General features: G+C 30.5%; 3 protein-coding genes across 4 annotated transcripts; 1 reads left to right on the forward strand and 2 right to left on the reverse strand.

The window, feature by feature from the left end:
* Positions 1 to 23: 23 nt before the first annotated feature.
* On the reverse strand, positions 24 to 13846 carry LOC126844236 (MAM and LDL-receptor class A domain-containing protein 1-like). 2 transcript variants are annotated; one of them, XM_050582259.1, is made up of 18 exons: positions 13586 to 13846; positions 6844 to 6944; positions 6015 to 6051; positions 5748 to 5903; positions 5537 to 5681; positions 5303 to 5471; positions 5058 to 5234; positions 4507 to 4663; positions 4162 to 4431; positions 3876 to 4046; positions 3695 to 3803; positions 3112 to 3292; positions 3033 to 3045; positions 2772 to 2846; positions 2551 to 2709; positions 2283 to 2479; positions 2025 to 2190; positions 24 to 1820 (listed from the first exon to the last, which is right to left on the reverse strand). In XM_050582259.1, the coding sequence occupies exons 2-18, from the start codon at positions 6937 to 6939 to the stop codon at positions 1771 to 1773; spliced, it is 2328 nt and encodes a 775-aa protein (XP_050438216.1). In that variant the 5' UTR covers positions 6940 to 6944; positions 13586 to 13846; the 3' UTR covers positions 24 to 1770. The 2 variants fall into 2 exon arrangements, with proteins under 2 accessions (XP_050438216.1, XP_050438217.1); XM_050582260.1 differs by lacking the exon at positions 13586 to 13846 and adding an exon at positions 8740 to 8842.
* A 5036-nt stretch (positions 13847 to 18882) lies between these two features.
* On the forward strand, positions 18883 to 21778 carry LOC126844808 (uncharacterized). The gene is made up of 2 exons (XM_050583226.1): positions 18883 to 19013; positions 20384 to 21778. Exons 1-2 carry the CDS (start codon positions 18945 to 18947, stop codon positions 21776 to 21778), a joined length of 1464 nt encoding a protein of 487 aa, XP_050439183.1. The 5' UTR covers positions 18883 to 18944.
* Positions 21779 to 23709: 1931 nt separating this feature from the next.
* On the reverse strand, positions 23710 to 26402 carry LOC126844592 (uncharacterized). The gene is made up of 2 exons (XM_050582888.1): positions 26268 to 26402; positions 23710 to 25349 (listed from the first exon to the last, which is right to left on the reverse strand). Exons 1-2 carry the CDS (start codon positions 26358 to 26360, stop codon positions 23988 to 23990), a joined length of 1455 nt encoding a protein of 484 aa, XP_050438845.1. The 5' UTR covers positions 26361 to 26402; the 3' UTR covers positions 23710 to 23987.
* Between the last annotated feature and the right edge of the window lie 1580 nt (positions 26403 to 27982).

Here is a 27982-nt window from a genome sequence, read left to right on the forward strand (position 1 = left end):
ACAAAAGTTACAATAAATGGAGATAACGTTTACAGGCAGCAACAGAATATATAAAATAATAGAGATATTTTAATAAAAAAATATAAAGATATTAAAGGTAAAGATATATTATAATAGTATATTATATCGTCATAATATTTCACATTTTATTAGAAGATACAATGTACACATAAGAATAATTACGTTCAGAATAATGTGTAAAAATAATAAGACCATAAAAAACATCACAATAAACTATAATGTATACAACAACATTCCCGATAAGTCTAATCGATATAAAAATGTTGGAGCATGTTCATCAACCAAATACACTAAATTAAAACAAAATCTAAGTTTTGGGATCCAACAATTTATCAGTCATCAATATTATTTAAACTAAATACAAACTTCATCATACAGCTTATAGGAAATTTGTTTCGCATAAACTGCGAGAAACCAATTTCGAATAATTCCTATTGATTTAACACGAACAATTGTTATTGACAACATACATTAAATTATTCTTACAGAACTTGTACAACTAAAGTATATTGTTAAAGATAACTGGTACTGGTTAGTTAAATATGATTAGAGTTTTTACATTTCTGGATAACCATTGCACGAGAATATAAAAATTAGTGTCGATTAAAAAGATGTTTAGCTGCCCTTATGGTGATATTTAAAAATCCAACTCAAAAGTGTATTATATTTTCGTGTTGAACGAATTTTTTTAAAAATATAAAATTTGTAATTAAACAAACGTTAGAAATTACAGCTTATTTAATTGAAGTCGACTAAATTATGCAATTGAAATTAGGTTTTTATTGTATTATATTTAATATATATATTCGTGTATTGGATATTTAAGTATTCAATTTTTTAAAAGAAATAATTTAATAAGTGATTTGGAAAAGGGAATATCTCAAGAAATTTGAATTTTATAGAAAAGACAAAAAAACTTAACATTACTAATATATAGTAATGCAGTATGCATAAAAAACTACATACATTATGTTACTATACATGCTTGAATACCAAAAATTATTGAAACTCGATAGGGGTATTTGCACCATTTAAATATTTTGCGGTTATTTCCACTTGAATAGTTTGACTGGTCTGGCCATCTATTCAAGTGGGAGTAACCGCAAGATACTTAGATATGTTTAGTTTTAACACTAAATTATAAATTTAAATTCAAGCACAATACTTCTTTAAAAATCTAATAATGGCATAAAATTGGATATGTCCCTTTTCCGAATAATCTATTCAATTTTAATTGAATTACGGGTCTGTGCTTTGATACAATAATCGATTTATGTATAATTGGTGACAATAAAATTTAACATTTCTAAAAATAATCGAAGTGTTTGATTATATATAATAATATCTATTTTTTTAAATACCCGTTTCTGTTAATTTTTTTGTAATAATTTATATGATTTTATCATCCATGATTTATAACCTTATTATTGAGCCATGATGAAATGTTTATTATTTAATACAGTGCATATTATGACTACAAGCAATAATGATGTTTAAAATATTAAATTTGACTCTATGTTTCGTTATTATTACAAGGTTTAAGGTGGACATATGCAATTTTAGGCACAGATCCGGCTGCGATAAATACAATTAAAATTGAATAGACTAGAGTCCGTATGGTATAGAAGTATTGAAATAATTAGTTTTTACTGCCGGTATAATATCTAGATGATTTAGTTGGAATCTATAGCTTCGTCCAATTTCCACAATTTAGTTCACTCAACTAGGTATTATGGCCTTGACTTTAAGTTATGCTGATTTCAGCTTTTGATTTTTTACAGATGCCTTGTCTGGTCGAGCTTTAACAGAAAACATTAGCGGTTACATAATTTATGACAATATTATATTAAACTAGAATTTTTATTAGTAAACATTATAAAATTATCACAGAAAAAACTGTATCAGGGTTAAGTTTAATAGTTTGATCTAACTTTATGCCATGTCTTCTGTTTTTTATCTAATTACTAATTAGTTATTTAGGTTTACTAGTTGTTGTTTCTTACTTGGACATGAGCCAGGTGTAAATATTATATCGTCAACAGCAAAGCCCCCGTTGGTCGCTTGACCTTCCATTATAATATGGAAAGGTTTATTGGACTCGACGGTAACTTGGGCAGGCATCCAGGCTGGTCTCGTTGTATCCATGTTTTTTGCCTCTAAACTCCATATCTAAAGGCAAACAAATAAATTAAAAAAACCCAAAACGAGTCTATCGGGTGACCATTGGAAAATGCCTTAAAAATATCAAAGGCCGCAGTTACTTTTTCTGCAGGTGTTTCTCCCGAACTATTATCTTGTCTCATAATTTGAAGTAATGCTGATTCGCCTGCGCCGAAAGCCGCGTACCAAAATGAAAAACACAGCTGTGGTTCATCGGTTACTGGTATGACGGGTGAAATAAGTCTCACCATATTAGCTCCCAATATTTGATTGAACAAATCGTAATAGATGTATCCGTCTTAAAATCGAAAACTATGTAAATCCGGTTTCCAAATATGTCCAAGAGATCTGCGTTATTAAACACTTTACCTGGTGCCCCGAATGTCTTGTCCGGTAAGTTTGCTGGTCTCCTATTTACCGTAGCCATTCTCCACGACGCCGGGGATTTGTCAGTGCCGTTTGTCCAGTCACACATATCGCGTTCAAATCGGCATTCTCCTGGTCGCACCTTGGCTCCAGCTGGGATAGCTGAAGAGCAATAATTTTGTTAGTATCTAACTCAAATGAACTTTGTCTATGAACACGCATACTTGAACAAGATCCGCCGAAAAATGTTATGTCGTCAAACGCAATAAAACCATTGGCTCTACTGGAACCCCATATACCTTATAACAACAAAATTACAAGCTTATACACTCAATAACATAGTTGTATTGATTTGCAAGCTCAAAATACACGTTTAAAAAATTATTATTAATTCGTAGATACGTTGTGTGTGAAAACAAATCTTTCCCAAACCATTTAACTTAATCAAACGCTAAGAATAGAGTGACGTATGACTCCACAATTACCTTCGAACAAAATCTGAAAAAACAGTAAAAAATGTTTAATAAAGTTTGTTAAAAATATACTTTCACTGTTTAAAATTACCGCATCGTTAGGATCTTTAATGAGCGCCTGTCCATACTGCCAATCGGGTCCTTGGTGATTGTACAACCTCCATATTGGTTTCATAATGATTCCACCACTATTGTCATTACTTCTTAGATAAATACTTAAAGCACCAAGGCTCGGTCCGGTGGCGTCAATAAATGGTTCGTTCATTACGAACCTGCATTAAAACAATGGGATAATCAACAAATGTATTATATAGGTACCACGAGTACCAAGAGTATTACTTATCTGAGTGAATATAATTCCACGCAAAATTACAGTTGTAATTATTACAATCACACTTTTTTACAAATTGAATTAAAAATAAGCATCGATTTTTGTTTTAGAAACAAAAATGTTTTTTAATAAAAGCTATTACCATGAAATAAAAATATCGGGGATGGAAAAAGTTCTCAAGGGAAAATGTATATTATTTGTTATAACTTCAACAGTTCAAAATCAATTAAGCTATCTGACTACCATACTGACAATAATTTGAATCGACATTTGTTGTAGTCATAACAAATTGTGTACATTTTGGCTTGAAAACGTTTTCAATCCCTGAAATAAATGCATTTACCAAAAGGATAAACAGCGTGGTGTTACTGTTGATTTTAAGTCCCTAGATGTGAACCAAGCTCGACTCCCAGGCCGTTGAAGAGCAGAGCGTGACAAAGTCATCAAATATCCTAGGAGAAAAATAAAAATCTGATGGCTATTATCGGCAAGAAAATAATAGTTTTTACGTGACGTGGCACTACCTTTTTCTGTTCCTAACGTATGATCGTGTATCGTACTTCTCAGAGCTGCCCCGGAAGTTCTTTCCCAATCGATATCGTCTAAACGTTCTCTCGATATCACATTGCTCCATCCGCATTCGTCCACTTCGAACGTACAGTCTCCAGAAGTGGCAGCAGCAATTTGAGGAGCGGCTGGAAAGAACATATTTTGTATTATGTACTATAATGTACATGTATAAACGGTATTGGTGGCAGAATTATATAGCAATAGCAGCAGCAGTAATAAAAAAAAATACATTTGACGTACTCGGACAACTACCGGGCGTCAGAGAAATGTCATCCACCGCAATGTCTCCCAAGTTGTTTTTACCGACTTTGGCGATTATCACTACTTTAAATGGATTTGCCGACGCCACCGGGACTTCAGCTTGATACCACGAGTTGCCAGCTTCGCCAGTTAACGACCAAATGTCTCTGTCTCCTCCTTCTCTTGTGTCGCTAATCGACACCGTCAATGTACCCACGCCGTTACCGTACATATGAGTCCAAAACCTAAGACAAAGCGGCGTGTCTGGACCTACGGAAATCGTAACCAATTAACTACGTCGGATATGCGGTTCGTTTGGCACCCACACAGGTTCTTATCGTATACCTGTAGCCTCGAACTCCATGCTTGACATACGAGCCACGTCTCCGGGCCTCCGTGGATAAGACGAATCAATAAACGCGTAGCCTCCTTCCATTCCCCCGTAAATGAAACTTGATCGATCCGTTGCTGGTCCGGTTGATGGATTTTTGCTTCCTCTTCCCTAAAGAAAAAGTCGGTATATCGTAACCATCGATTATATTCTAGGTTTAAACACTTGGTAAACTTTAATGCTATTTCAGGGAGGGTATACCCAAAATTAGGTTACACTGTTCACAAAGTTGAATAGAGTCGTTATTTATGGTTGTAAACGAGCATGTAATTAAAACCGACAATTCTTTTTGTTTTTTTAATGAACCAACGATTTTCTTATATCTCTATAATCTAAGATGATTTGAAATGTGAACAATATGCCAATTTATATTAGTTAACCAGAAACTAATTTCATATGAGTATTACGCTAACACTATGTTAGTTAAGAATATTACATTTAAAGTATATGCAATCTCAACAAATTTAATAACAATGATATAAGCTGTACATATTATTTTCATTACCAAGGACCAATTAAAGTCGTCGTCTTCATCATTTAACCAACCACAAAATCCTCCTTCAAATGTACAATGACCCTTGCATTCTGAACCCTGTTTAATAGCTACGTTGTCGACTGCGACGTAACCACGGAATTTCCTGAATGGATCTGGCAAGTCTTTTGCTACTCCTTCAAATACAATCTGAGTAAACGAGTAAATTATGTAAGATTTCAGATGCAACAAAACAAAAATTCTTAAATTTATTTTACCTGATGCTCCTTGTTGTATGTGTATAAGACTTCCGACGTCATCCAAACTTTGTTGGTCGGATCTTTAGTACCCCATAACACTCTGAAAAATCCATCGGGTCTACCTTCTTTGTTGGTTGGCTGCAGGATGACTCTTAATCCGGCCGCGCTCAACCCGTCAATATTAAAACTATAAAACAGCGGGGTATCACATCAATTTTGTTTTATACAATCCGTCATGTACACAATATTTACCCGAAAGAAATGCATTTTCCTTCGGCGCCAGTGCTTCCGAGTACTAGGCTTTCGATAAAAGCGTTCTGTCCTTCTCTAATGGTGATGTCGTCTACTCGGAGTACTGGGGCCGCCAACAATGACGTTTCAAAAAATATATATCCTCCTAAAAATTATATGTAATTTTATATTCGATTACGTTGTTTCACAATCTATGACAGCCGAAATCAACCTTTTTCTGCATCATCCCCTTGGCCTGCATCTGTCGGTGGTCCTCCTAACCAGTTTGAAAGCGTTCCAGCCCCAAGTTCCCATTTGAGCGCAGAACCGTTTCGATTTTTCCAATCGCAGGTCACTAAATTAGGATCCACGCCGAAGTCGCATATTTCTAAAAACAGAAACTACATAGTAATCTGCTATTCAAGGAATTTGTGTATAGTAAAAGCTATTAATATCTATTATAATTTTACAGACTCATTTTTAATTTTTGAACGATTACCTGTTCCCGATGCTGGTGCTTGTCTTTTTTCTCGGATCTATAAAATTAAATTTAACAAAAACAAAGTTTTAACAACAACTACATAATATTTTTAAACTTAAAAACGAGTAAAGTTTGATGGAACGAATATCACTCAATACGATAATCACTTAATTATTTGTTTACACTAACATAAGGGCGCTACTTAGGTCAATCTCTTATCTATAATTTAAAGCCAATAACGATCAGTATTAAAGTCAATGCATTTGAGTGAACAAAGTGTCTCCTATAAAATTTAGGCATTTTTGTTTTTTACTTAATATAATATACTATTCTTTCATTGAATTCACCTTGCTTGATCACAGTCGTACCTATGATAATTTAATTAGGACCTCGTTTAATTAAAAACAATACAATAATCCCCATTAAATTATTATTGTATATATTAGTATTAATTTTTTTTAACTCTTGACAAGAAGTTAGGTACCTATAATACATGTTATGTATTATGAGCACGGCTTGAAAGACGGATTTCTAAATTAACGTTCTAGTATGCAATTTGTAAAAAAATATTACCGGTTAGGTTAGGTAATTAAACATTTTTCAGAATCATTCAGATGGGAACTTAAATAAATATGTATGAAAAAATCACTTTTGTCCTAACCTAACGTGTGTGTAACCGTTAAGTGTAACTAATTAACAATGAATTTTATAGTGGATGTTATGTTTTACACTTGTCATGATGATTCTTTGTTTATTTATAGACTTTGCATGCACTATTTTAACAATGAGTTTTTGAACAATTTAGTGATACTAACCCCAAAAATAGTTGTACCAAAAAAAAACTTACCTGTGTTTCAGTTGTGTCAGGAAATTGGATTACAGTGCCGGATAGACATTCCAAAATCACATAGCTTGTTGCAACTAATATTATCCATAATTTCATTTTTTCTACGGAAAAATATAATAGGTTATTTTTCAATATAAATTAAGTATTTAATGGTGTACATATACATTTATTGCGGGGAAGGGGAAAGGTCAGGGGTGAAGCAAAGGACAGTGGAAATTTGTATGAACTCAACAATAAAATCCAAAAGGATGTAAAATTACAGAATTTTAAGACCTAGAATTGTATCTTACCAACCAAAGTAATGGGTGGGTTTTTAGTTTTTTATGAGGCATGACCATTTTTTTTTAGATGAGTTGAAATTTTAATATTGAAAAAATCTTAAAAGGTGATATATTAAAGGTTACATATTACGATATGTATTAAATTTATTAGCTATAATAATAATAAAAAAAAAATACAAATTGAAATGGTTTAGATAGAGAATTGTGAAAAACATTAATAATAAAATATAAGTAAGATATAAAAAAAATACTCTAGATAAATGTCCCCAATTCGGGGTAGACCAATAAATAATTGTATAGATGCTTTAATAAAGACATGGGGATAAGAAGAGTAAATTAAAACATGTTGGTAATATTATCCATATGGAATTAAACGAAATAGTAATTTTGATAAGTCAAATTGTCAGTGATAATACAAATTGATTAAACTCTAACACTTAAGGGCGCCCACAGGTGAAAATTCGGAGGGGGTTCTACCTATAATTTTGTAATAGATTTTACAAATTTGGGATATTGGATATATATTTTAACTTGCAGAGAAGCTAGGGGGGAGTTGTCTCCCTTACCCCTCTCTGTGAGTGCCTTTTATAACACCTGTTATATTGTACCCATCTAAACAATGATTTTACTTATATTATGTATGTACTTTTGATATTCTTATTTGTTTAGGTTTTTTATTTGAATTACTTGGCCTTCCTGCTTAAAAAATATAGTTTAGTCAATCAGACTTACTTTTAAAGTTATTTACAAAACCTTTATTTAATCAATTTTTTTTAAATTAAAAAACTTTTACGTTTGGTATTATTATTAGTAACGTTATTTTTTCAAAACAATTATTTTAATGAAAAATGTATAACATCTTACTTAATTATGAAATTATAAAATACTTAATTTTCATAATATCTATATCTTTGTTTTTCTTAAGCAGCAAGACAAAAGCATTCAATTAAAAAAAGAGTATTTATTTTACTCATTTGCAATATATTTACTGGGATCCAAAGTAAAATATAAGAACTAATTTAATCAAATTACAAAATAATCTATGGTAATATCTTATACGGATAACTTATTGTTACAAATGTATATAAAGCTACCGAGGCAAAAATTATTCACAGCAAAAAAAGCTAGTGTCAAAAATTACTAAAATTAATTTTAAAAATCTAAAAACTCAATTTAATTAATTAAAGATATATATAAATTAGGTGATTTCTAAAAAATTAATAAAGATAGAATTTATAAAAAAAAGCACAATGGAAAATTATTACAGAGAAAATTGACTATTTACGAATCCCTAACATAAGAAGTACAAAAAGTCATTAGTAACCTATGAGGCTGTAGGTCGGACTGTTATAGGATATAGACTCCAGACCATGCCTTTTGCTTTACAACTGAAAACAAAAATATTATTAAGGATATATATTTCCTTTGTGGAATATCTTATGTAAATTAAATTTTACTACAATACAATATAATATTGTAATATTATTAAATTAAAATAACAAAAATCTGTGTGCGGAAAAATTAAATTATTTTTACCGCAAATATCAGTATGTGTAGAAATATTTGATTTATTTAATTTAACTTATGAGTAATAACAAAACCGTTTGTGATGTACCGGTAATCCTGGTTAGCTTAGCTCCGCTTCCGAGTTCCAATAACAACAACGGTGACCGTCGACTTTTAACTATCAGCCTATCGAACCTACTGACCGGTTTGGCGCAAACATCGTTGGGCAACTATGATCAACAATAATCGTCGAATTTCGTGGTGTCCGTCAGTGGAGCTAGGTAAAAGCGAGTGAGAAGGGGAGTCTTTGTGGGCAATTGAACTTTTTTTTCCCAATAATATATCACATAACAACCTGTCTCATAACAGTCAATCCTTTGTACACTTTTCACTTTTCACCGTGCAATTTTGACACGCTTTTCAATACACACACACACTACATAGGCAATATATTAAGACCACTAGGTTTCTTTATGTAATTTCAACCGTTACACGCTGCGCTATGTAATAATGATATAGATAACCGTGAAAATGATATTTTACATACTATTTACGTGCTCGGGTATCGCCGCCGCGACGTTTTTACGGTGCCAACTCGTTGAGTATTTCTTAGTTTTTAAAAAAAAATAATAATTTTATTACATCTTTTTGTTGTAGTTGTTGTTGTTGTTGTTGCTGTTCACATTATTATTATTATTATTATTATTATTACCAATAACCCTTTCGTGGTATTATTGCGACCAGAATCGAGACACTCATTGTTGAAATATTAACTCAGCGCCCGGTGAAGTATATTATAATTGATTGTAGGCACCTACACGCTTATCCGCGATAATTAGAAAATTGTTCAACCTATCTGCTGTCAAACAATTTTCAACAGCTTATAGGTTCATGAGCGGCGCCGAAGGTTGTTCTGTTGTCCACGGTTAGGCTATTCGTGTTCAAAACCCGTAACCAACTCGGACATATCACAAAGTGTGGCCAGCCAGTTTAATTGCTAACGTGAACTCATCCTTAATTAGAAGTTAAGCCACTGCCGGCATAATGAAGATCAAGGTTCGCGTACCTGCGCCATTGCAATTATCATTGCTATCGTGTATTTGTATATATTATAATAATACAACATGAACGAGGAGCAAAGTCAATGTAGTGTAAAATAAAATAACACAGGCGTCCAAGTGTTTAAGTATGGCGAACCTGTATGTACACACGGCGGAAACATTTTGACTTAAGTTCGTTTCGACGCACATTATTATGGTTTCCTCGGTAATAACTGAAACAATACAATGCATTCTAGGCAAAAAGTCCTTGTCGAATAGGAAATATGTACTAATGCAACGATTCCTTATAGTTTCGCTCAATCACTTTCAGAACAATAATTATTGTATTGTTATATTATATTACTTGTTTTTTGATGCGTGGAAACAAACACCGTCCAGACCTTTTACATCTCGCTAAGGGTAATAATTATCAACGACAATTTAATTTGTATACATTTGATTATTATTTGTTTTACATAGTAATTTGCAAACACAATGAAATAATATAGCCCGAGGTCTAGCTGTTCATATGAAGCAAAAATAAATATTCTTTGGATGATTTTACGACTCTCATATTTAAGTGTAAGAACCAGATTATGAAGACTGCGGTTTAGAGAAAAAACACATGTAATGAAAGTAAAAGAAGACGATAATCTTAATAATGGACGTATTCTTTTTCAAAATATGTTATAGAAAAAAAGTGATCAATGTTTTGAATAAATGACTATTTAATATCAAGTACATAAATAATGAATTTATTAAAAAGAGAATAAGTTATCATGTTTTGATATGATAATAGGTCATAAAACTATCACAAGTCAAGTAAGTAAAACGAATTGTATGGAGCTATGTTTTGGTTAGAGAAAAATAATTAAAAACGTTGCCAAGGGCATCGTGCTGGTCTGAAAAATGGTTAATTGACAATAAAAAATCGTCGTGAGTATAGGTAATAAAAAATATACAGAATTGTTTTAGATTTAATAAATAAGAGTTTAAACGTCATCTTAAGTGTTAACGTTTTTGATGGACACTGATTTTTGTTAACGATATCAGTCTAATAACGTTTACCTCTGTTTTTAAAAATTTAGCTTACCTACTGTTTCAATAGAAATTATACTCATTTTTGACGAAAAAAAATCCAGATAACTTCCAATAACTTTTACAAACATTACATTTTACAAAGAAATTATATTTTAGATCCAATTTCATAAATACATTAATGAATTATTCCCATACAGAACAAAAAAAAAAAAGACATCAATTTTAAATATTTTATTAAAACGTGCTCACGATAATTTGTATATATTAATTATATACTTTTGCTGTATATATATATATATATATATATATGACTATAAAATCTTATTATATAAAGCAAATAGCGAATTTAATAATTATAATGCTATCATAATAATTTTAGGCGCACTAATAAATATACATTTTCCGTTTTTTAAGTTTTTATAGGTTGCTTAAAACATTTTGTTAGTAGACAACAAAAGTTATGACCTGGGACATTGTAGGTATATACTATCTAAGTCCATGTATATTTTAATTTTTAAAACGACTCCATTAAAAAAATCAAAGAAACTCGAGGGAACTTCCTTTCTTTTGTACTTTTAGAGATTAATCAAAACACAATCTAAGCTTCTTATTAAAACTCAAAACTTAAATGAAATACAATTTAACTTTAATCTTATATGATTAAAAAAATGTATAAATATAAATTATCAATATTTAGCTTGACTTTGAATTTGCCATCATTATACTTTTATGCAAATAATGTTCTAAGTCTTGAATCAAAAAGAAAGTAGTTTTTAACATTTGTGTGGTTAATCCAACGAAAAGTAGAGAACATTAATTCTATTAATTTGTATGTGATTTTTATCAATACTATTAACTGAAAAATGATAATTAAGTTTAATCACTATAGATCCAGATATACTATAATTTATTAAAACTTGGAAATCACAGTTTTCACGCAAAACAGGTTTTCTAAAGACAATTATGTCGTGTAACGAATAGTAATTTGTATGATAAAACACAAAGATTTATTTTAAATATTATAAATATTCTTGGATTATAGCTAGTCAACGTTCTAAATCAATATAACCATCGCTTAATTCTTATATTATTTGTTGTGTATAAGTAAAGTAAATTATAATGTTGCGTGACAAAAATAATACGTTTTTGCGGAAAACAATTCGAGTAAAATATGTTTTTCTTTTAAATCATGTCTATTTAGGTCAAATAATGTAAACTTTTCTAGTTTACAGCAAAGTTTACAAACGTTTTTTGGTATATACTGTAATATGTTATTCAATATGTATGACGAACAAAAATATTTATACTATAGTATGTACTACAGTAAAACATATATTATAGTGTACATAATAAAAAATAACTCGTGTACTTAGTTAAGAGTGAAATATTATTTAACTTCTTCTTATGAATACTTATTTCTTGAAAAATATTAACCAATAGCTTGGAAGCCGTTCTGGTCAAAATTTACTTTTTAATTTCGAAATACAAAATATTTTTAATACTCCCATAAAAAAACTAATTTCTATAGGATTTTAGAAACCACAAAAACAAACTGAAAATGATTGTTATAAAATCCCTTTTTTAATTGTTATTAATTCAGAAAATTGCCCCAGGTTTAATGAAAAAAATATATTATTATGCTAGTATCAATAATATTTGTTTTAGTTTGAATTAGTTAACTATGACCTATAAATATCTTAAAAGATCTTAGACTTTTTAAAAATATTTGTTTTATTATTATTACTAAGTTAACCCAATTTTGATATATTTTTCATAAACATAACCCCATCCATACTGTATTAAACCCTAATAACTTGAGAAATGTAAAGGATAACGTCTATGATTATCTTTTTCAAATTAAGAACCATTTTCTGAAAAGTTTATTAAATTTAGGACAGGAGAAAAGGTGGAGTGTAATATTGTTTTATCTGCGTAAGTTACTCTACACACTCACCGTCCCGTTCTAACTATAAACTTTAATTACTACAAAAGCAATTATTTGAAACTGGTATAATTCTTAATTTAAAAGGTTAAAATAATATTTACATTACCATTTAACAATCTTAACACACAAGGGATAGGGTGATATTGTTGAAAAATGTGTCAAACTTGGGCTTACTAATTATTAAGTTTAAAAAAAAAATAGCCTAATATCTTTTAAGATATTATTAACTGGGTATAGTTTGGTAATCTCCTGTATTTTGGTCGGATATTGATCTGGACCCTGATAAATAAGATCCATGTATAATTTACATTTAAGTATATAGTTGTATTATTATATATAGTACAGCTTAGTTATTCAATTAAAATCCTTATCAATAATTCATTCTGTAGAAATATTCTTAATAGTGCTCGATTTGTTGTTATGTATCGATTTAAAGTACAAATTCTATGTAGTGCTTCGCAAAAAGTTTATTTTAAAATGTGACGCTTCAAAATATAATGTAATAATCGTACAATATAATTTTTTTATCGCCTAGTAAAATATTACATTTTAAAATGTGACAATTTTCTGAAAAATTATCATAATGTCATAATCACAGCATCATGTGAGCTCATGTTTGTTTGGCATATTATCTCTGTCGAGTAAACTACACTAGTATCTATAAATCGAAAATTTAAAGAAAATCTTATCCAGATTTATGCTGTTATATTAAGTTATGTTATTGTATTTTAACTTTTTCAAAACATTTACTATATTACGGCGTTTTTTTTTATATTTTAAGTAAATTTTATAGAATATTATTATCGTACATAATTTAATAACTATGCGTGCGTTATCTGTATAATAATCAAACACAAAAGTGTGCTGTGCATGCTATGAAATCTTTATGGTATCCAACAAGAAACGGCCGTGTATTTTATTATGAGTACCTGTTTTCGACGACTGAAATGGACAATTTTTAACAAAAGCTTAAAACGAAAAAAACACCGTTCGATAGATTATAATGTGACGCACAATTACTTTTGAAAACAAATACTATAATATACGATTGAAAAACAATATAGGTAAAAAAAAAAACAAACAGCGCTCGGTGCTTTAAGTTTTACTTGATCGGCCGGAGTCGATTGACTTGGAAACGACTGACATGGTATTATGTACATAGGTATATGATCGAACCACAACCGGCAGTGGCCAGACTACTCGTTGTTACTCTTGGCCGTTTGGTGCAACTCCCCCGCGAGAGCGATGGCCCCCACAACCGGGTCAGTGTTTGTTGACCTTGCTGTTACTATGGCAATAATGCACACGTTTAAAGCACAATATACAGGGCCCGGTTCAATGAACCGCCCGTCAAAACGCGAAACCCGGACATATAATAACACAGGAGTTTGGGTGTTATTTGCGTAAGCGCGCATATACATACCTATGTATATATATATATGTATATATGGTAAATTATAATAATATAATATACACCACCTAAGCGCGTGCCGGCCGCCAAATTTGAATACCGCGTGCGTAATTGTACACTACAGGTATAATTCCCTGATCGCTTTTGATTTTCAACATAATTCGCCGTACTCGACGACCGTGAACCATATCGTTTATTATACTTGTGCGCTTGACCACTTCCGTTAGAAGCGTTTTCGAGTCCAGACATCTAAAAATTGGGTACACCAAGACGTATTCTACAAAAAACACTTATTAAAATGATACTATCGGCATACATATACCCAGTACTGCGTTTGACGGGAAATATAGTAAATCAAAAGTAACTAGAATAATTAATATAGTTATTGGTCCGCGAAATGTTGAAAACAATTCGAGTTTTAATGGCAAATGAATATATTTTAGCAAATTCGATACAGAGCTCGTCAATTTAATAAATGAATTAATATTAATCTTATTATTTTTTTTTAAATTAAGAAAACATAATTTACTCGTTTAAATATACATAATTTTTGTTTAAAATAGAGACATCGATTAAAAAATTAATATAGAAAAAAAAACAATGCTATTTATGACATTTCAATCTGCGGTTTTATGAATGATTCAGGAAATTCGTTACCTAGTTGCCTAATTTTTCACAGTTATTTTATATTGTTCTATTAGGTAAAGCTAACTAATTACGTAGGTCGTAATTTAATTAAAACAAATCAATTATATATAATAGTTTGAAGTACATAAACTTTATAGACACATTTCCGTTTTTTATCGAGTCCGTAAGGGCCTAGATTTCATACCGTAAAACTGAAAACCAAAGCCTGTGCAATAACAAGTCACGAAGGTCGAAGACGGCAAGTACTCAACAAACAAACGCATATAAAATGACATCATTTTATAATATTTTTTTTAAACATGCAAATTTATTGAGCTTTCAACAGTATAACTAAAAAAATATACTCGTACAAAGTGATCCATTTAACATAAAGACACTCGTTTTCTTGGAAATCTAAAAGTATCAAATATATAAGGATGTACTCCTAAAGGAAGTTTTAAGTAAACGTTGCAAAACTAATTGCCACAATAGTGACATCGCATTTTATAACAACCTTCACTACAATATTATAAAACGGTTACAATTATATTTGGACTAGGTTGTTGTTTTTTACTAGAACTAGGAATGGTGTAGCAAAACTTGTGCGTCGTTATTTGTCAAATATCGCACTGTTTTTACAGCTACGAAAAAAAAAAAGTAGTGACACTTTTCTTACAACATTTAATACACCATTTAATCTCTTTTCTATGTAATACACTAACTACAAGAAAGTAAATTTTAGTCGCGTTATTTCCTAGTCGTTCTATGGATTTACGAAAACAAATTGTTTCGACGGTATTATCGTTAATTTTGATATTCTCCCATGTGGCAGCAGACAATATTGATTACTTGAAGGTAAACTAAGAAATATTAACTATTGTATACTATCTAAACCTCTGTACACATACCTAAATATATATATAAATATAATAAAGGGTGGGCCACGAGATTTTAGTTAAAATATTTCTTAGGTTGTAACTAGAATTTTGTTTTGTTTTCTAGCAAATAATTCATTCAATTATAGATTGTTTGTAATTTTTTATTTAATTTCTAAAAATTATTTAGATAACCTTTAAAAATCGTTATTCCGACAAATGGATAAGCGTGTCGACAAGCGATCTCAAGACTAATTTAAGTCAATTTGTGAGATATTGGTTTTACGTTCGGAAATCCCTTATATATACACGAATACACCTGTTCTCAGTGCTAAATGAAACAGCTGATATTATAATAATATCAAACACAAATTGTCTATTATTTTTTTTTTTTACTATTCAGCATAAATATTGAAAACGTTTATTTGCATAATGTAAAAAAATCAAAAAACAAATGTTTAAATATTTAAGATCGGTTGTATTACATTTAGTGTATCGTATCAAAACAACCCATTGACGTATGTTTTTTTTTTTTTTTAAAGACTTATGATTTTGATGTACAGTCTAACCAGAAACGTGTTTTCAGCAAGGAATTCGTCAAACTATTAAATAAATTCGAAACGTTGGAAGTAAACAAGATCGTTTTCTTCAACAACTCCGATGTGGATATTTTAACGGGAAATTGCTGTACGGACGAATGCGAAAAAGAAATAAAAAACTTGATCGAGAAGTACGATAAAAAATTAGCCGCTTTGAAGTGCACTAACAATCTGATTTTGGCATACATCTTAGACGAGAGCGTCGGTTTGACGCAAAACCACGGACAACCGTTGGACCAAGTGAAGACTGTCTTGGAAGATTTCAGAACCTACGTTGCCCGTATGCTGTCTGTGTTTTACTTGGGACGTGGCGTGGTGCCGCGTCCCAAGCGGCACCACGCTTGTTGCGGTACACATCAAGCTAATCGCCGCGGCAAACACGACGGAAGTGAATGGGGGGAAGTTCTTGAAAAACGCCTTTTTAGTGCGCGCTTCTTTGAAAAATGACATCGACGATTACAGTCGAAAGTGTGAACATCGTCAATTATTGGCAGTCAAACGAAATTCGGACAGACCCGAGCACGAGTACATTGAAATCGTCAAACGGTTATACGACAATAGGGATCTAGCAGACGCCTATAACCGTGATGATATGTTCACCGCGGAAAACTTATCCCTGTCACACGTGTACGGGCAACACGACGTTCTGTTCAATGCAGTGGACTTTATCAGTTGGGAGAAAACGCAAAGACGGATGGACGAGTACAAGAATAATCTGCAGAAGCAGTACAACCGTGGCCAATGGCCGATTGCGCCATTCCAGCACACGGTTTATCACTTATGGTTCCAGCGCGTCGTGAACACCACGGTATTGTGTTACACGTGGTTTCATCTGAAGATCATTGATCATTTCGAGGCAAACAAAGAAGGGGTTGTTGGCAATGCGAACGCGGACAGGACACTTATTGAAGAACCGCTAAAAAAGGCCGTGGATGTATTAGACATCGATGATAATGTGTTTTACGTGTGATAATGTGTCGACGATTTTGCAATCGATTAGAAACCCCAGTGCCACATTATTTTTTTACCCTATATGTAGGCAACCATTTACAGGCAAACCCATCAGTCTAAACAGTGAAACAGTGAGGATTATAAGTTATAACGGTAAGAGGGGTAGTATAAATTGACAAAAAACTATTAAAATATACAATTTAATCGTGTCAACTCATTTCCAGGTTATGTATATTAACTTTCAGGTAATACTTTTTTGTGGTAACAATTTTACAATTTTAAAAATTTAACCGGTATTACGAAATATCATAAACAACATTATAAATAAGTAATTTTCAGATACCTGTTAACCCTTGGTTCATAAGCATGCGCATAGTGAGGGTGGTTTTTTTTCGGTTATTCCTCAATAACAAATTAAATACAATACTTTAAATACAAATAAGTAAGTAATTCATTAGTAAATTAGAATATCTTTTGTTGTATATAAATTGTTATTAATCCTTATGGCTCATTATTACTTAAACCTCAACATTTAAAAAACGCAATATTTCAAAAAGTATGTAGGTTTTTGACGAAATGGTAACTGACTAGAAGCTGAGTAGGTGACCATAAATTTTTGAGAAAATTGTATATATTACAGCCCTACTATATATCTACCAAGCTAATTATTTTCATTTAGAAAAAAACTGTTAAGCAAACTTATGGTTAAATATATAGTAAAGATATAAAATCTACTTGAACCCTAAACCATAAAAATTATACACTTCTTGCGTACACGTGTTACGACAACGATGTTGTCATCTTCAGCGCTAACAACAGACTCTTTATGATTTAGGGTTCAAGTAGATTTTATATCTTTACTATATAATTATTTTCACATCTTTAGATACAAAAAAATGATTTAGCCCTTACATGAAATTGTGTTTTTAATATTTTTTTGGTTTTCAACGTACATCGATAGAACTATATCTAAAAAATTTCCCAAGTTTGGAACTATTTTGTCGTTTTTCGTTATAATGGTCGTAGTTTTAAAATAAAAAAGTGTTTTCCTTGTTTTTTTTTACTACAATTAAGTACCTTTTGATCTTACTACACATCTTACTGGATGACGAATTCTGTCTAGTTATTAAAATATTTTTAGTGAGTCAAGGTACAAAAATAAAGATACATAATTGAAAAAGACCTTCTCAGCTTTCCTACTGTCCTAGTGCGCGGCGGTCTCCGGCGATCTTACTTAAAAAAAATTATTTGATTTTGGATCTTCGTTAAAATAAAAAACAGAATTTCATACAATATTATATAAGTATTTATTTTAAAAAAATATTTCAATAATGCCCAGGCCTGAATCTAGATACAGGATTGAAACGATGCACTTTTGCACGCACAGTATAATATTATTATAGGAGATTAGGTAGACATTTTAATTTGCATAGAAATAACAATGAAAGGCACGAGTATATTATGCATATCGAATAAATACAAATTATATAAACATAACAAATTGTTCAATTATTTTGCCCCCCCCCCCCCGAAAATATTTCACGGGTACGTCACTGTCCTAAAATCATAAAAATTATAAAGATTTTTTTGAGTAAAAAAAAATGTAAGGAAATACAAATTGGGTCAACAAGCTCATAAAACATTACAAATTTTAAAAAGCAACTGCCGATGACTGTCGATGCGTATGTAAACATGTTGAAATAGGTAGCAATAATAATTCTGAACTACTAAATAAAACGTATATTACGATTTATATTATTAAAGACGTCAATGATAACAACTGTATTGAAATTATTAAACATTGTACCGACAACATTCATCTATCATGTTCTTAAATGCGTTATGTTTTCTTTTTGTTTTACAAATACCTGAAAATTCCAATATGAAGAATAAGGTAAAGTATACGTTATATGTAAGTACAAAATTAGCACTAATTAAAAGATCTATTTTGCTATGCTCACGAGAGACTAATTTTAAAATATTTATATAGATGTTAAATCGTACACATTTTTTTTATTTGAAAAAAAAAATACTATTACAGCGTGAAATTATTAATTTTACTTGAATAGTTCACATATTTTGAATTCCGACGTTATAAAATTTCAACAATTTGGGGTTTACCGAATTTTTAATTTTACCCTAATACTCTCAGTGGAATGATTAATTGTATTATATTTTACATGGATGTAACCACAAAAACACAGTCTAGACAAACCATTCGCAATTTTGTTTTTTGCTACTTGACATGCAATATCAAAATGTATACTGCACAAAACCCACACTCAGACCAAAAATAAGAATTAGCCGACTTTTATAGTTTAACACAAAATTAATATCAATTAAGTTATCAACACAGTTAAACTTGAAATTCTGCATACTTTTATTTTACTTATTATTTTGTATTTTTACAAGTACAGTTTTAGAAGTTTCTTTGGGTTTTAAAATAAATATTGTTGGTCTGAACCTAGTGAGTCAAACGTATTCTGTGTATTCAATTGGTACTCTTAACAAAAAATCTGAAAATAATATCTAAGTCGTTTCGAGCATTTTGTACAATCGTTATAAGTAAAGCATTTATCTGATATTCGTAAATACTCGTAATACTCGTAAATAGAATGTATTGTTATCATAGAGTAATAATCTAAAGAGATGAACAAACATAAAATCGCTTGTATGCGATAGTAAAGTAAACAAAAGGAATAAAAACAGTATGACCACATAAAAGAAAAAAAAGTTCTCATTGTTAAGCGGTTGGTACTCTATGTGATAAAATAAGTTTTTACCACATATATTAAAACACAGATATTTATTATAATAAACTAGATTGCTAACTGTACATGCCGCCAATAGAGAAAATTGAAGTTGCCACTTTTTGCCAACTTTGTGGGAATTAGGACCTTATCACATAACAACTATAATCCGTCGATATATATGTATATATTTTATATCCGTGCCTATAAATAATATTATATAAATCCGCTGTGGTTCATGATAACACCACGGCAAAGATAACACACACAATCCCACAAAAATGTCCAACTGCCGACTTCAATTCTTATCACTAGCTAGCAATCTAGTTTATTATATATACATCAGTGTATTAAAATATTACTGTTTTTTTCAGGATACTGTTGTAAGAAAAAGAAATATACTTTTTAAATAAACAGTAATGTTTGTAAACAATTTTGATAATCTATAACTTATGTTAAAGCATTATTTTACGGCCTTAGCATTAACGACAATATTGTAATTGTTACTTTTCAGCCATGCAAATTTATAGTGGAACGAGTACGGGAATTGGTTGTTAACAGAGCATTTGTTTCATTGTTAAATGATTTTGAAACTTTGGAATCGGATAAAATTCATTTCAACAATGAAGATTTGGAGTTACTGACAACGAGATGCAACGACATGAACCCGGCGTGTTCCGTTGACAAGTACATCGCGGTCGAGAAGTATAAGAAAAAAATGAGTGCTCTGCAATGCACTAACAATTTGATATTAACGTACATTTTAAAAACCGTCAATAAATCGATGCTCGCGAACGAACAACCGATCAACGAACAAATATCGACCATTAAAATATTCAAAACCCATGTTGCCCGTATGTTGTCAGTACTGTATTACGGTCGTCATATTCCGGCTAGTTGGATGATTACGTTGTACATCAAGCTGATTGTCGCATCGAATCCGGAGTTATATGAGTTGGTCATAAATAAGTATTATTTTAGACAAGGGTACCTACTAAATGACATGAAAAATTATCGTAATGAGTGTGAAATAGATCATTTAGTTCCGTCTCAAAACCAGAACAAGACCACAGCTATTGGTGAATATAGTGAATATAGTTATCTTGATTTTATAGAAATCTCTGATCGGTTGTATTACAACATCAAACTTCGAAAGACCTATAAATATGCAATTTTGTTCAAACCGCAAACGTTAACTCTATCTTATTTATATGACCGACGCTACTTTAATAAAGTATTCAATCCCGTAAAGCTCTACAGCACATCAAACAAAAACAATAAATGGTCTTACGAAACACATGACTTCAGGTACCTGTTTACCACTAATCAATGGCCAGAAGTGACATTCAAATTTATGCATTATCATTTGAACTTTCAACGGGCTGTGTACACAAACGTATTGTATCATGTATGGCTTCATTTAAGATTTCACCAGTTAAAGGCAGTTAGATGGTGTAGTTTTGGGCGGAGACACCACAATTTGCATCGTAAAGAAAATGAAAATTGGGCTCTTCTTGAGGAGCCGTTAAGAGAAGCGATAAATGTTTTAGACATAGAAGATAATGTATTAATATCGTTGTTAAAAACATTTGAAGATCCTGACGGTAAAAATGTCCATCTTGTTATTATAAATTTTTACGAGATGGAGACAAGGCATATTCTTGCGACTAACTTTTTCGAACTAAACATGTCCAAAGAGATTATTCGTAAAATATTAACACATAGAAAAGATCGTTTCATTAAACCTCAAAAAATTATAGATAACATTACCTTGATGTCTAAATACATTAACTATATTAAGCAATTACTAATTCCGATTGATAGAAGTATGTTTTTTATAAAATTTGTAAGCCAAGATATTTTAAAAAAATATGACCTATATTTTTTCCCTTATTACATAACATATTAGTCCCTAAATTATTCGTTATTACGCAATTTATATTTATATTTATTGTTAAAATATGACCATTTAATAATTTATTATTTAACTTTAATATAATTTATATACTTAAAATTATTGTAAGACATATATACATATATATATATATTGTACATTTATTTATTGTTTGTTATCTATATTCTATGCATGATTAATGAGAATTCATTCTACATACAATAGTAATTAGCTTAACTTATTTGTTTGATTTATTCAAAAGTTTTACCTTAAATAATCTGTAATAATTATGAAGAAAAAAATGTAATTTCTTATGAGATATTGAGTGGTTTACGATAAAATTATCACTCTGTATGTAAGTATATATATATATATATATATATATATATCAACAACGTAACTGTACGTCAACCAACATATTACATGGAAGACTAACACGGCAATGTATAATATCATGATATAATAATGTAGCGTGTTATAATCGGATATCGTTAGCCTATTTAACAATGGGCGTAACTCCAAAATACCAAATTTCACACTTAAGGAAAAAAACGTTTCATTTATTCTATAAATATATATATATATTACATTTTTTATTTATATACATTTCAATGACATGTGCTTAAATTTTATCACACATTTCATGGAAAAAAACACTGAAATATAATCATTATTATACCAGTCGACGCACAGTTTTTTTTCTTTTAAATAGTGTAATATATCGAAAATTTATTTTTTTGGAGATACGTCCTTCGCTAAATACTAAATAGGCTGACGATATGCTGGATACATAAACGACTACAAGTACGATGATATACAGTAATCATCACGCTATAATTTAGGTTGCTAACGACGCAGGTTTGTATACAAAACAATAGTGCATTTATTTTCGTTTATTATTAACGGAACGATAATATTCATTTTTTTTAATTTTCAAGTAAAAGTTCCTTTATTTTTTAAAATAAATATTTTATTTTGTTTTTCTAACAATATTTAGAAAAATCCTTTTTATTTTTACTACGAAGATACACTTAAGTTTTCGGCAAAAATGTTTTACTTGCAATATGGCGAAGGTAAACTATACTGCTAACAAGCAACTACAGTTTAAATCAATGATAGTCTAGAAATACTAAGAGGAAAAAGGATAAAACTTAAAATGTTAAATGGCTACAAATTTAGTATCAAAAATAACTTGCAAATGATATCCAATAACGAAACTGTACGACAAAAACATGCAAAGGTTTTCTTAAGGTAATCACCGATTATTTAATCGTTTAAAGTATGATACCTACGTTATGTAAATATATTATACTTTATACAGTTTACCTGGTCAATTAATTCATTTACATTTGAGGTTGACGAACATCGACCGGAAAACGATATCATCCAAAGTACAAGTTCTGCACTTCACGTTGGTCCATTTTGTAATGTTATCGCATACACTTTCAGTACACTCACTGCTTGATTAACACGTGATACGGTTTCTTTTTGTTGGTTAGCTCAATGATATCAATTGTCACTCATCATCATTCACACCCGTGAGTAAAGTTTGTTACAAAATTAACAAGAGTGATTCTACTAAACAGAAGCATTCAAGGATAGTTTATGGTCAATCAAACCATTCCATAACAGACCCAATTTGGATGGCCCAAGTGAAGTCCAATTCAATGATGAAGTTGAAGACAACTCAAGCTAGTCAACAGCATCACCACTACCCACCTGCACTCAACAGTTAGTTTATTACCAACAACCAACATAGTCATATTCGTAAACTTCCTACAAGATTAAAAAATTATGTCACTTAATACTTTTTATATACCTACTTAGTTTCGTTAAAACTTTTTTTGGCCTATAATCATGTCCATTCAGAAATTAAAACAATTTATTATAAAAATGTTTTGTTCAATTATAATTTGTTATTATATTTTTCAAAAATTACCAATATTAATTAATTTATTACATTATGTCATATCAAAGTATTTAAATAAAATTGTTTGTATATTTATAATTTTTCATTATGGTTCGCTAAATGTATTAATGTTTATTTGGTCATAGCTTTATGCCTTACTATTATCTACTACACTTTCAGTATTTTTTATTTTTTTTCGAATGTAAGGTCTTGATAACATTTAGATATTGTTTGAAATTATTATCAGTGATCAGTATCATTCCGGGCGCCTAAGGTATCGGAGGTGCTCCCAGTGTTAAAATAAGTAACATGTTTTTATTTAATTGACGATTTTAAATGAATAGGAATTAATTTCCAGTCCTTTGCTCTACTGTATAGTTTCACGAAACGCATGTCAATCGGATCCAATAGGTTTTTAACGGTCGTTGTAAACGCTCTCATCTCTTCTACGTTACATCTTATTTGGCCGACGTTTGCATCAGATGTGTCTAATACATCGGGAAAGGACACGACGCGCAATATATCATTAAGTTCCAAATGATTGCTAAGTAGTTTGGTTGCCGTATCTGCAGTAATAAAGACATAGTTTTTGTCAAATAGCCAGTCGGGCTTCCAGAAATTACGGTACAGGGTCCAAAAAAAATGATCTTCTATGTCTAAGACCGTCATGGCCTCGGCCAGAGGCTCGTAGATAAGTGCCCAAAAATCTATTAATTTTTTTTTTAATCCAAGTTGCAGGGTCTGCTGTTTAAAGATTATTTTATATTTGATATTTTTCTGGTACGTCTTTATGTGATACCACGTGTGGTACATCAGTTTTATGTAGACTATTTCCACGAACGACGTATGAAAACCAATATAGTTGAACGGCTGCCGTACCCATTGCAGTGTACCAGCCACATTTCTTAGCTTGTCACTGTGATTTCGCAAGCGTTCAATTTTGTTCTTCCAACGTTTTCCGGTGACAGGCAAACGGACCAGTCCGTGTATATCATCTTCGTTACTTAACAATTTCGACAGTGTAAAGTTGGCAAACGTGAACAATTGTTCGTACTGATAAGCATACGAGAAACCATTGTTATCGTACACAAGATACATGGAGTCAATGATATGTCTGTATTTTTCAACGTAGTCTGTACCTTTGTACGGTTCAGGCAAGTATTGGAACTTTCGACAGTTATCGATGAACGTGATCACCTGGCTGTAGTTTTCCTTGTCGTCAATGAGATCATTTAAAATGTTACCGTTAATGTCTTCGTCTCCATCGACGGCTGCCACCAGTCTGATGTAGACGACAAGCAGCCATCTGTGAACGAAAGACCGACCGAAATACATGACCGATAATGCCCGTCCTAAATGCTTCTTGTACTTCTCCAGTACCTCGAGTTTGATTTTTGTGTTGGAATTTCTCATGACTTCAAGATAGTTTAAAATATAACGTACAATCGCACCATTCGTGCACTGCAAAGATTGCATTTTTCGTTTATACATAACGACGGAACTACTTTTCTCTAGACATTGTGACAGACATTCTGACGATAATAAATCGTAATCGGATTTAGTAAAACGGTATTCCACAGTGTCGATTGTCTTGAAATCGTTAAACAGTATCAAGAAGTGATAATCGATAATCAACTCACGATCTGGTTTCAACGACAATTCAACATCTGCTATATTCTGCAAAAAAAAAAGGTAATTAAAAAAAAATAAGATTACCTTCTCAAACCATTGTACCATAGCCATAGATCGGTATGGGTATTTTGTAAGTAAGAGTTGTTATAGGTACAATAACTCTTAATGTAATTTCCAGTATGAAAAGTTTTTTTATAAATGTATTAATAAATAAGTCAAAATTGCTTGTAGGTCTTACCAATTTTTAACTTGTAATATAAAATAAATGCTTTACTTATAACGATTGTACAAAATGCTCGAAACGACCTATTTTCTTAGAGATTTTTTTTAGATTTTTTGTTAAGAGTAACAATTGAATACGGTTGACTCACTGGGTTCAGACCAACAATATTTATTTTAAAACCCAAAACTTCTAAAATTGTACTTGTAAAAAACAAAATAATAAGTTAAACAAAAGAATGCAGAATTTTAAGTTTAACTGTATTAATATCAATTTTGTGTTAAACTACAAAAACCGGCTAATTATTATTTTTGGTCTGAGTGTGGGTTTTGTGCAGTATAAATTTTGATTTTGCGTATAAAGAAGCATAAAAAAAAAAATTGCGAATAACTATTCGATAAGATAAACCTTTCTGGACTGTGTTTTTGTGGTTACATCCAAGTAAAATATATTATAATTAAGCATTTCACTGGAAGTATAAGGGTAAAATTCAAAATTCGGTCAAACTAAATTTTTTAATTTTATAACGCTGGAATTCAAAATATTTGAACTATTCGAGTAATTTGATAATTTCACAATGTAAAATCATTTTTTTTCAAATATAAAATTTTTTCAGATATTAAGCGATTTAATATTTATAAAAATATTTTAAAATTAGTCTTCGCAAGATGATAGCAAAAAATATCTTTTAATTAGTGTCAAAATGTTGTACGTCTTATGATACACATGTATCTTTACTTTACCTTTTTCTTCATCTTGAAATTTTCAGATATTTGTAAAAAAAATAGAAAATATAACGCATTTAAGAACATGAAAGATGAACTTTGCCGGTACATTAGATAATTTTAATACAGTTCTTTACATTTAGTACATCTATAACGTCTCCAAGCAGTAGTATACGGTTTTTTTAAATGACTATAACAAAGGTATATGTTTACATACGTATTGACAATCATGGCAATTCTTTATTTGAATTTGTGATATCATAATATGACCTTGTTGACATAACTCGTGGTTAAGCTTCGATGCATAGCTAAGAAGGTATTGTTTTTACAATGATGTATTTTTATTTACTTATTTGTTTTTTTGTTTGTGTCTGTACCCACATATATCTTTTAAATCACTGAACCAATTTTTTCGTGTAGCAATTCTATAGATAAGAAACCATACCTGTAAGTCACTTTAGTGAACCAAAAATTAAAAAGTTCATCCCTTCCCTTTAAAAATAAAAAAAAACATACATAGGAATAAATAATAAGAATATTTTGTAAAATAAATTTCTATAATAATAGTTATGACAATTCGCACAGAATGTATATTTGCTTAGAGTTCCTTAGGATGTTTTTAAGGCTGTTGGCATAAAGTTGTAAAATTAATAAAAAATGTTAGTATGTGTGAAACGCGAACTCCAGAAAGGGGACAAGTATATTTTTATTAATTTTGATTTCAAGATCATTTTGTACTAAGCCCACAAACGTATATTGTTTATTGTAGAAATGAGACGAATTTGACTGTCCAAACATCTAAAATGTTGTCTAAAGTCTTATCTAAGCTTGAATGACATCAAAAATACACTCAACGCCTTAAAAACACCATGAGTATAGTTTAGTATAGTGAGTATAATGGTTTCTGGAAGACAGTAAGATAATAGCTTTAAAAAAACGATGAAAATGATGAACACCAAAAGTTTGCATAATTTTATACATACTATACTTTAAATATAGGTACTTGAATGAAAAACAAAATGTTTAAAATGTTATAAACTATTTTTTACTGAAGTAAATATAAATACAATTTGTATTAACAATTACAATGTTTATGTTATATTTTATAAGAAATAAATAGATTTTATGATACAGACGTTACATGTTTACTACAGAAAGGAGACAAAAATCCTTGACTTAAAAAAAATAAACTTTAATAGTCAATTTTTATGTCATATAATCTAAATACTACTTGTGGGAGTAGTAAAATAAAAGGATTAATATTTTTTTTAAGTTGTATAGTCTTCAAGGAAGCTAGACATTATTCTATTTATGTCAGATGTAGGACAAATATCTGTATTAATTCAAGTTTCCTGAAGTGATTTGTGCATATTTTTTCGAGTATGTTGATTGATTGTTAAGAAATTATATTTGATGGGTATCTTGTACATTTTTATTCTTAACTAGTGTTACCATAACACAATTATTTTTTAAGCTAGATATTGTTCGGTCTTGAAGTACTCTATAGACGGTAGTCTATAGTTTTTTGACTAGTGTTAACATAATATCGGTGCCCGGTGGTAGTCTTTTGAATTTGGACAATAGGCTATTTTCGATGATAGGCTATTTTCGCCGCAGCGGTCACATTGAGGAAGCTAACCATACACGCTTTAGTGTCACACTAATAGTGTGGCCTTATTCTTGAAACACTTGCTAACTGTTTTATATTTATAAAGTTCTTTAACTTATATTTT

This window comes from Adelges cooleyi, unplaced genomic scaffold, assembly GCF_023614345.1.
Source record: "Adelges cooleyi isolate 19-005CV unplaced genomic scaffold, UGA_ACOO_1.1 ACOO_flye_CR_arks_rails_tigmint_CR_PRNA_651, whole genome shotgun sequence".
In the NCBI taxonomy this organism is placed as follows: Eukaryota; Metazoa; Arthropoda; class Insecta; order Hemiptera; family Adelgidae; genus Adelges; species Adelges cooleyi.

Bases quoted from the DNA above. Each gene is read 5' to 3' on its own strand.
- LOC126844236 (XM_050582259.1), bottom strand. From the start codon at position 6,939: ATGAAATTATGGATAATATTAGTTGCAACAAGCTATGTGATTTTGGAA. The intron at 2,710-2,771 runs GTATGCGTGTTC...ATTGCTCTTCAG, and splicing joins TTTCGGCGGATCTTGTTCAA to CTATCCCAGCTGGAGCCAAG. The intron at 2,191-2,282 runs GTAACTGCGGCC...GTTTGCCTTTAG, and splicing joins GAGAAACACCTGCAGAAAAA to ATATGGAGTTTAGAGGCAAA.
- LOC126844808 (XM_050583226.1), top strand. From the start codon at position 18,945: ATGTTCTTAAATGCGTTATGTTTTCTTTTTGTTTTACAAATACCTGAA. The intron at 19,014-20,383 runs GTAAAGTATACG...GTTACTTTTCAG, and splicing joins ATTCCAATATGAAGAATAAG to CCATGCAAATTTATAGTGGA.
- LOC126844592 (XM_050582888.1), bottom strand. From the start codon at position 26,360: ATGTACCGGCAAAGTTCATCTTTCATGTTCTTAAATGCGTTATATTTT. The intron at 25,350-26,267 runs GTAAAGTAAAGA...TTTTTTTTGCAG, and splicing joins ATTTCAAGATGAAGAAAAAG to AATATAGCAGATGTTGAATT.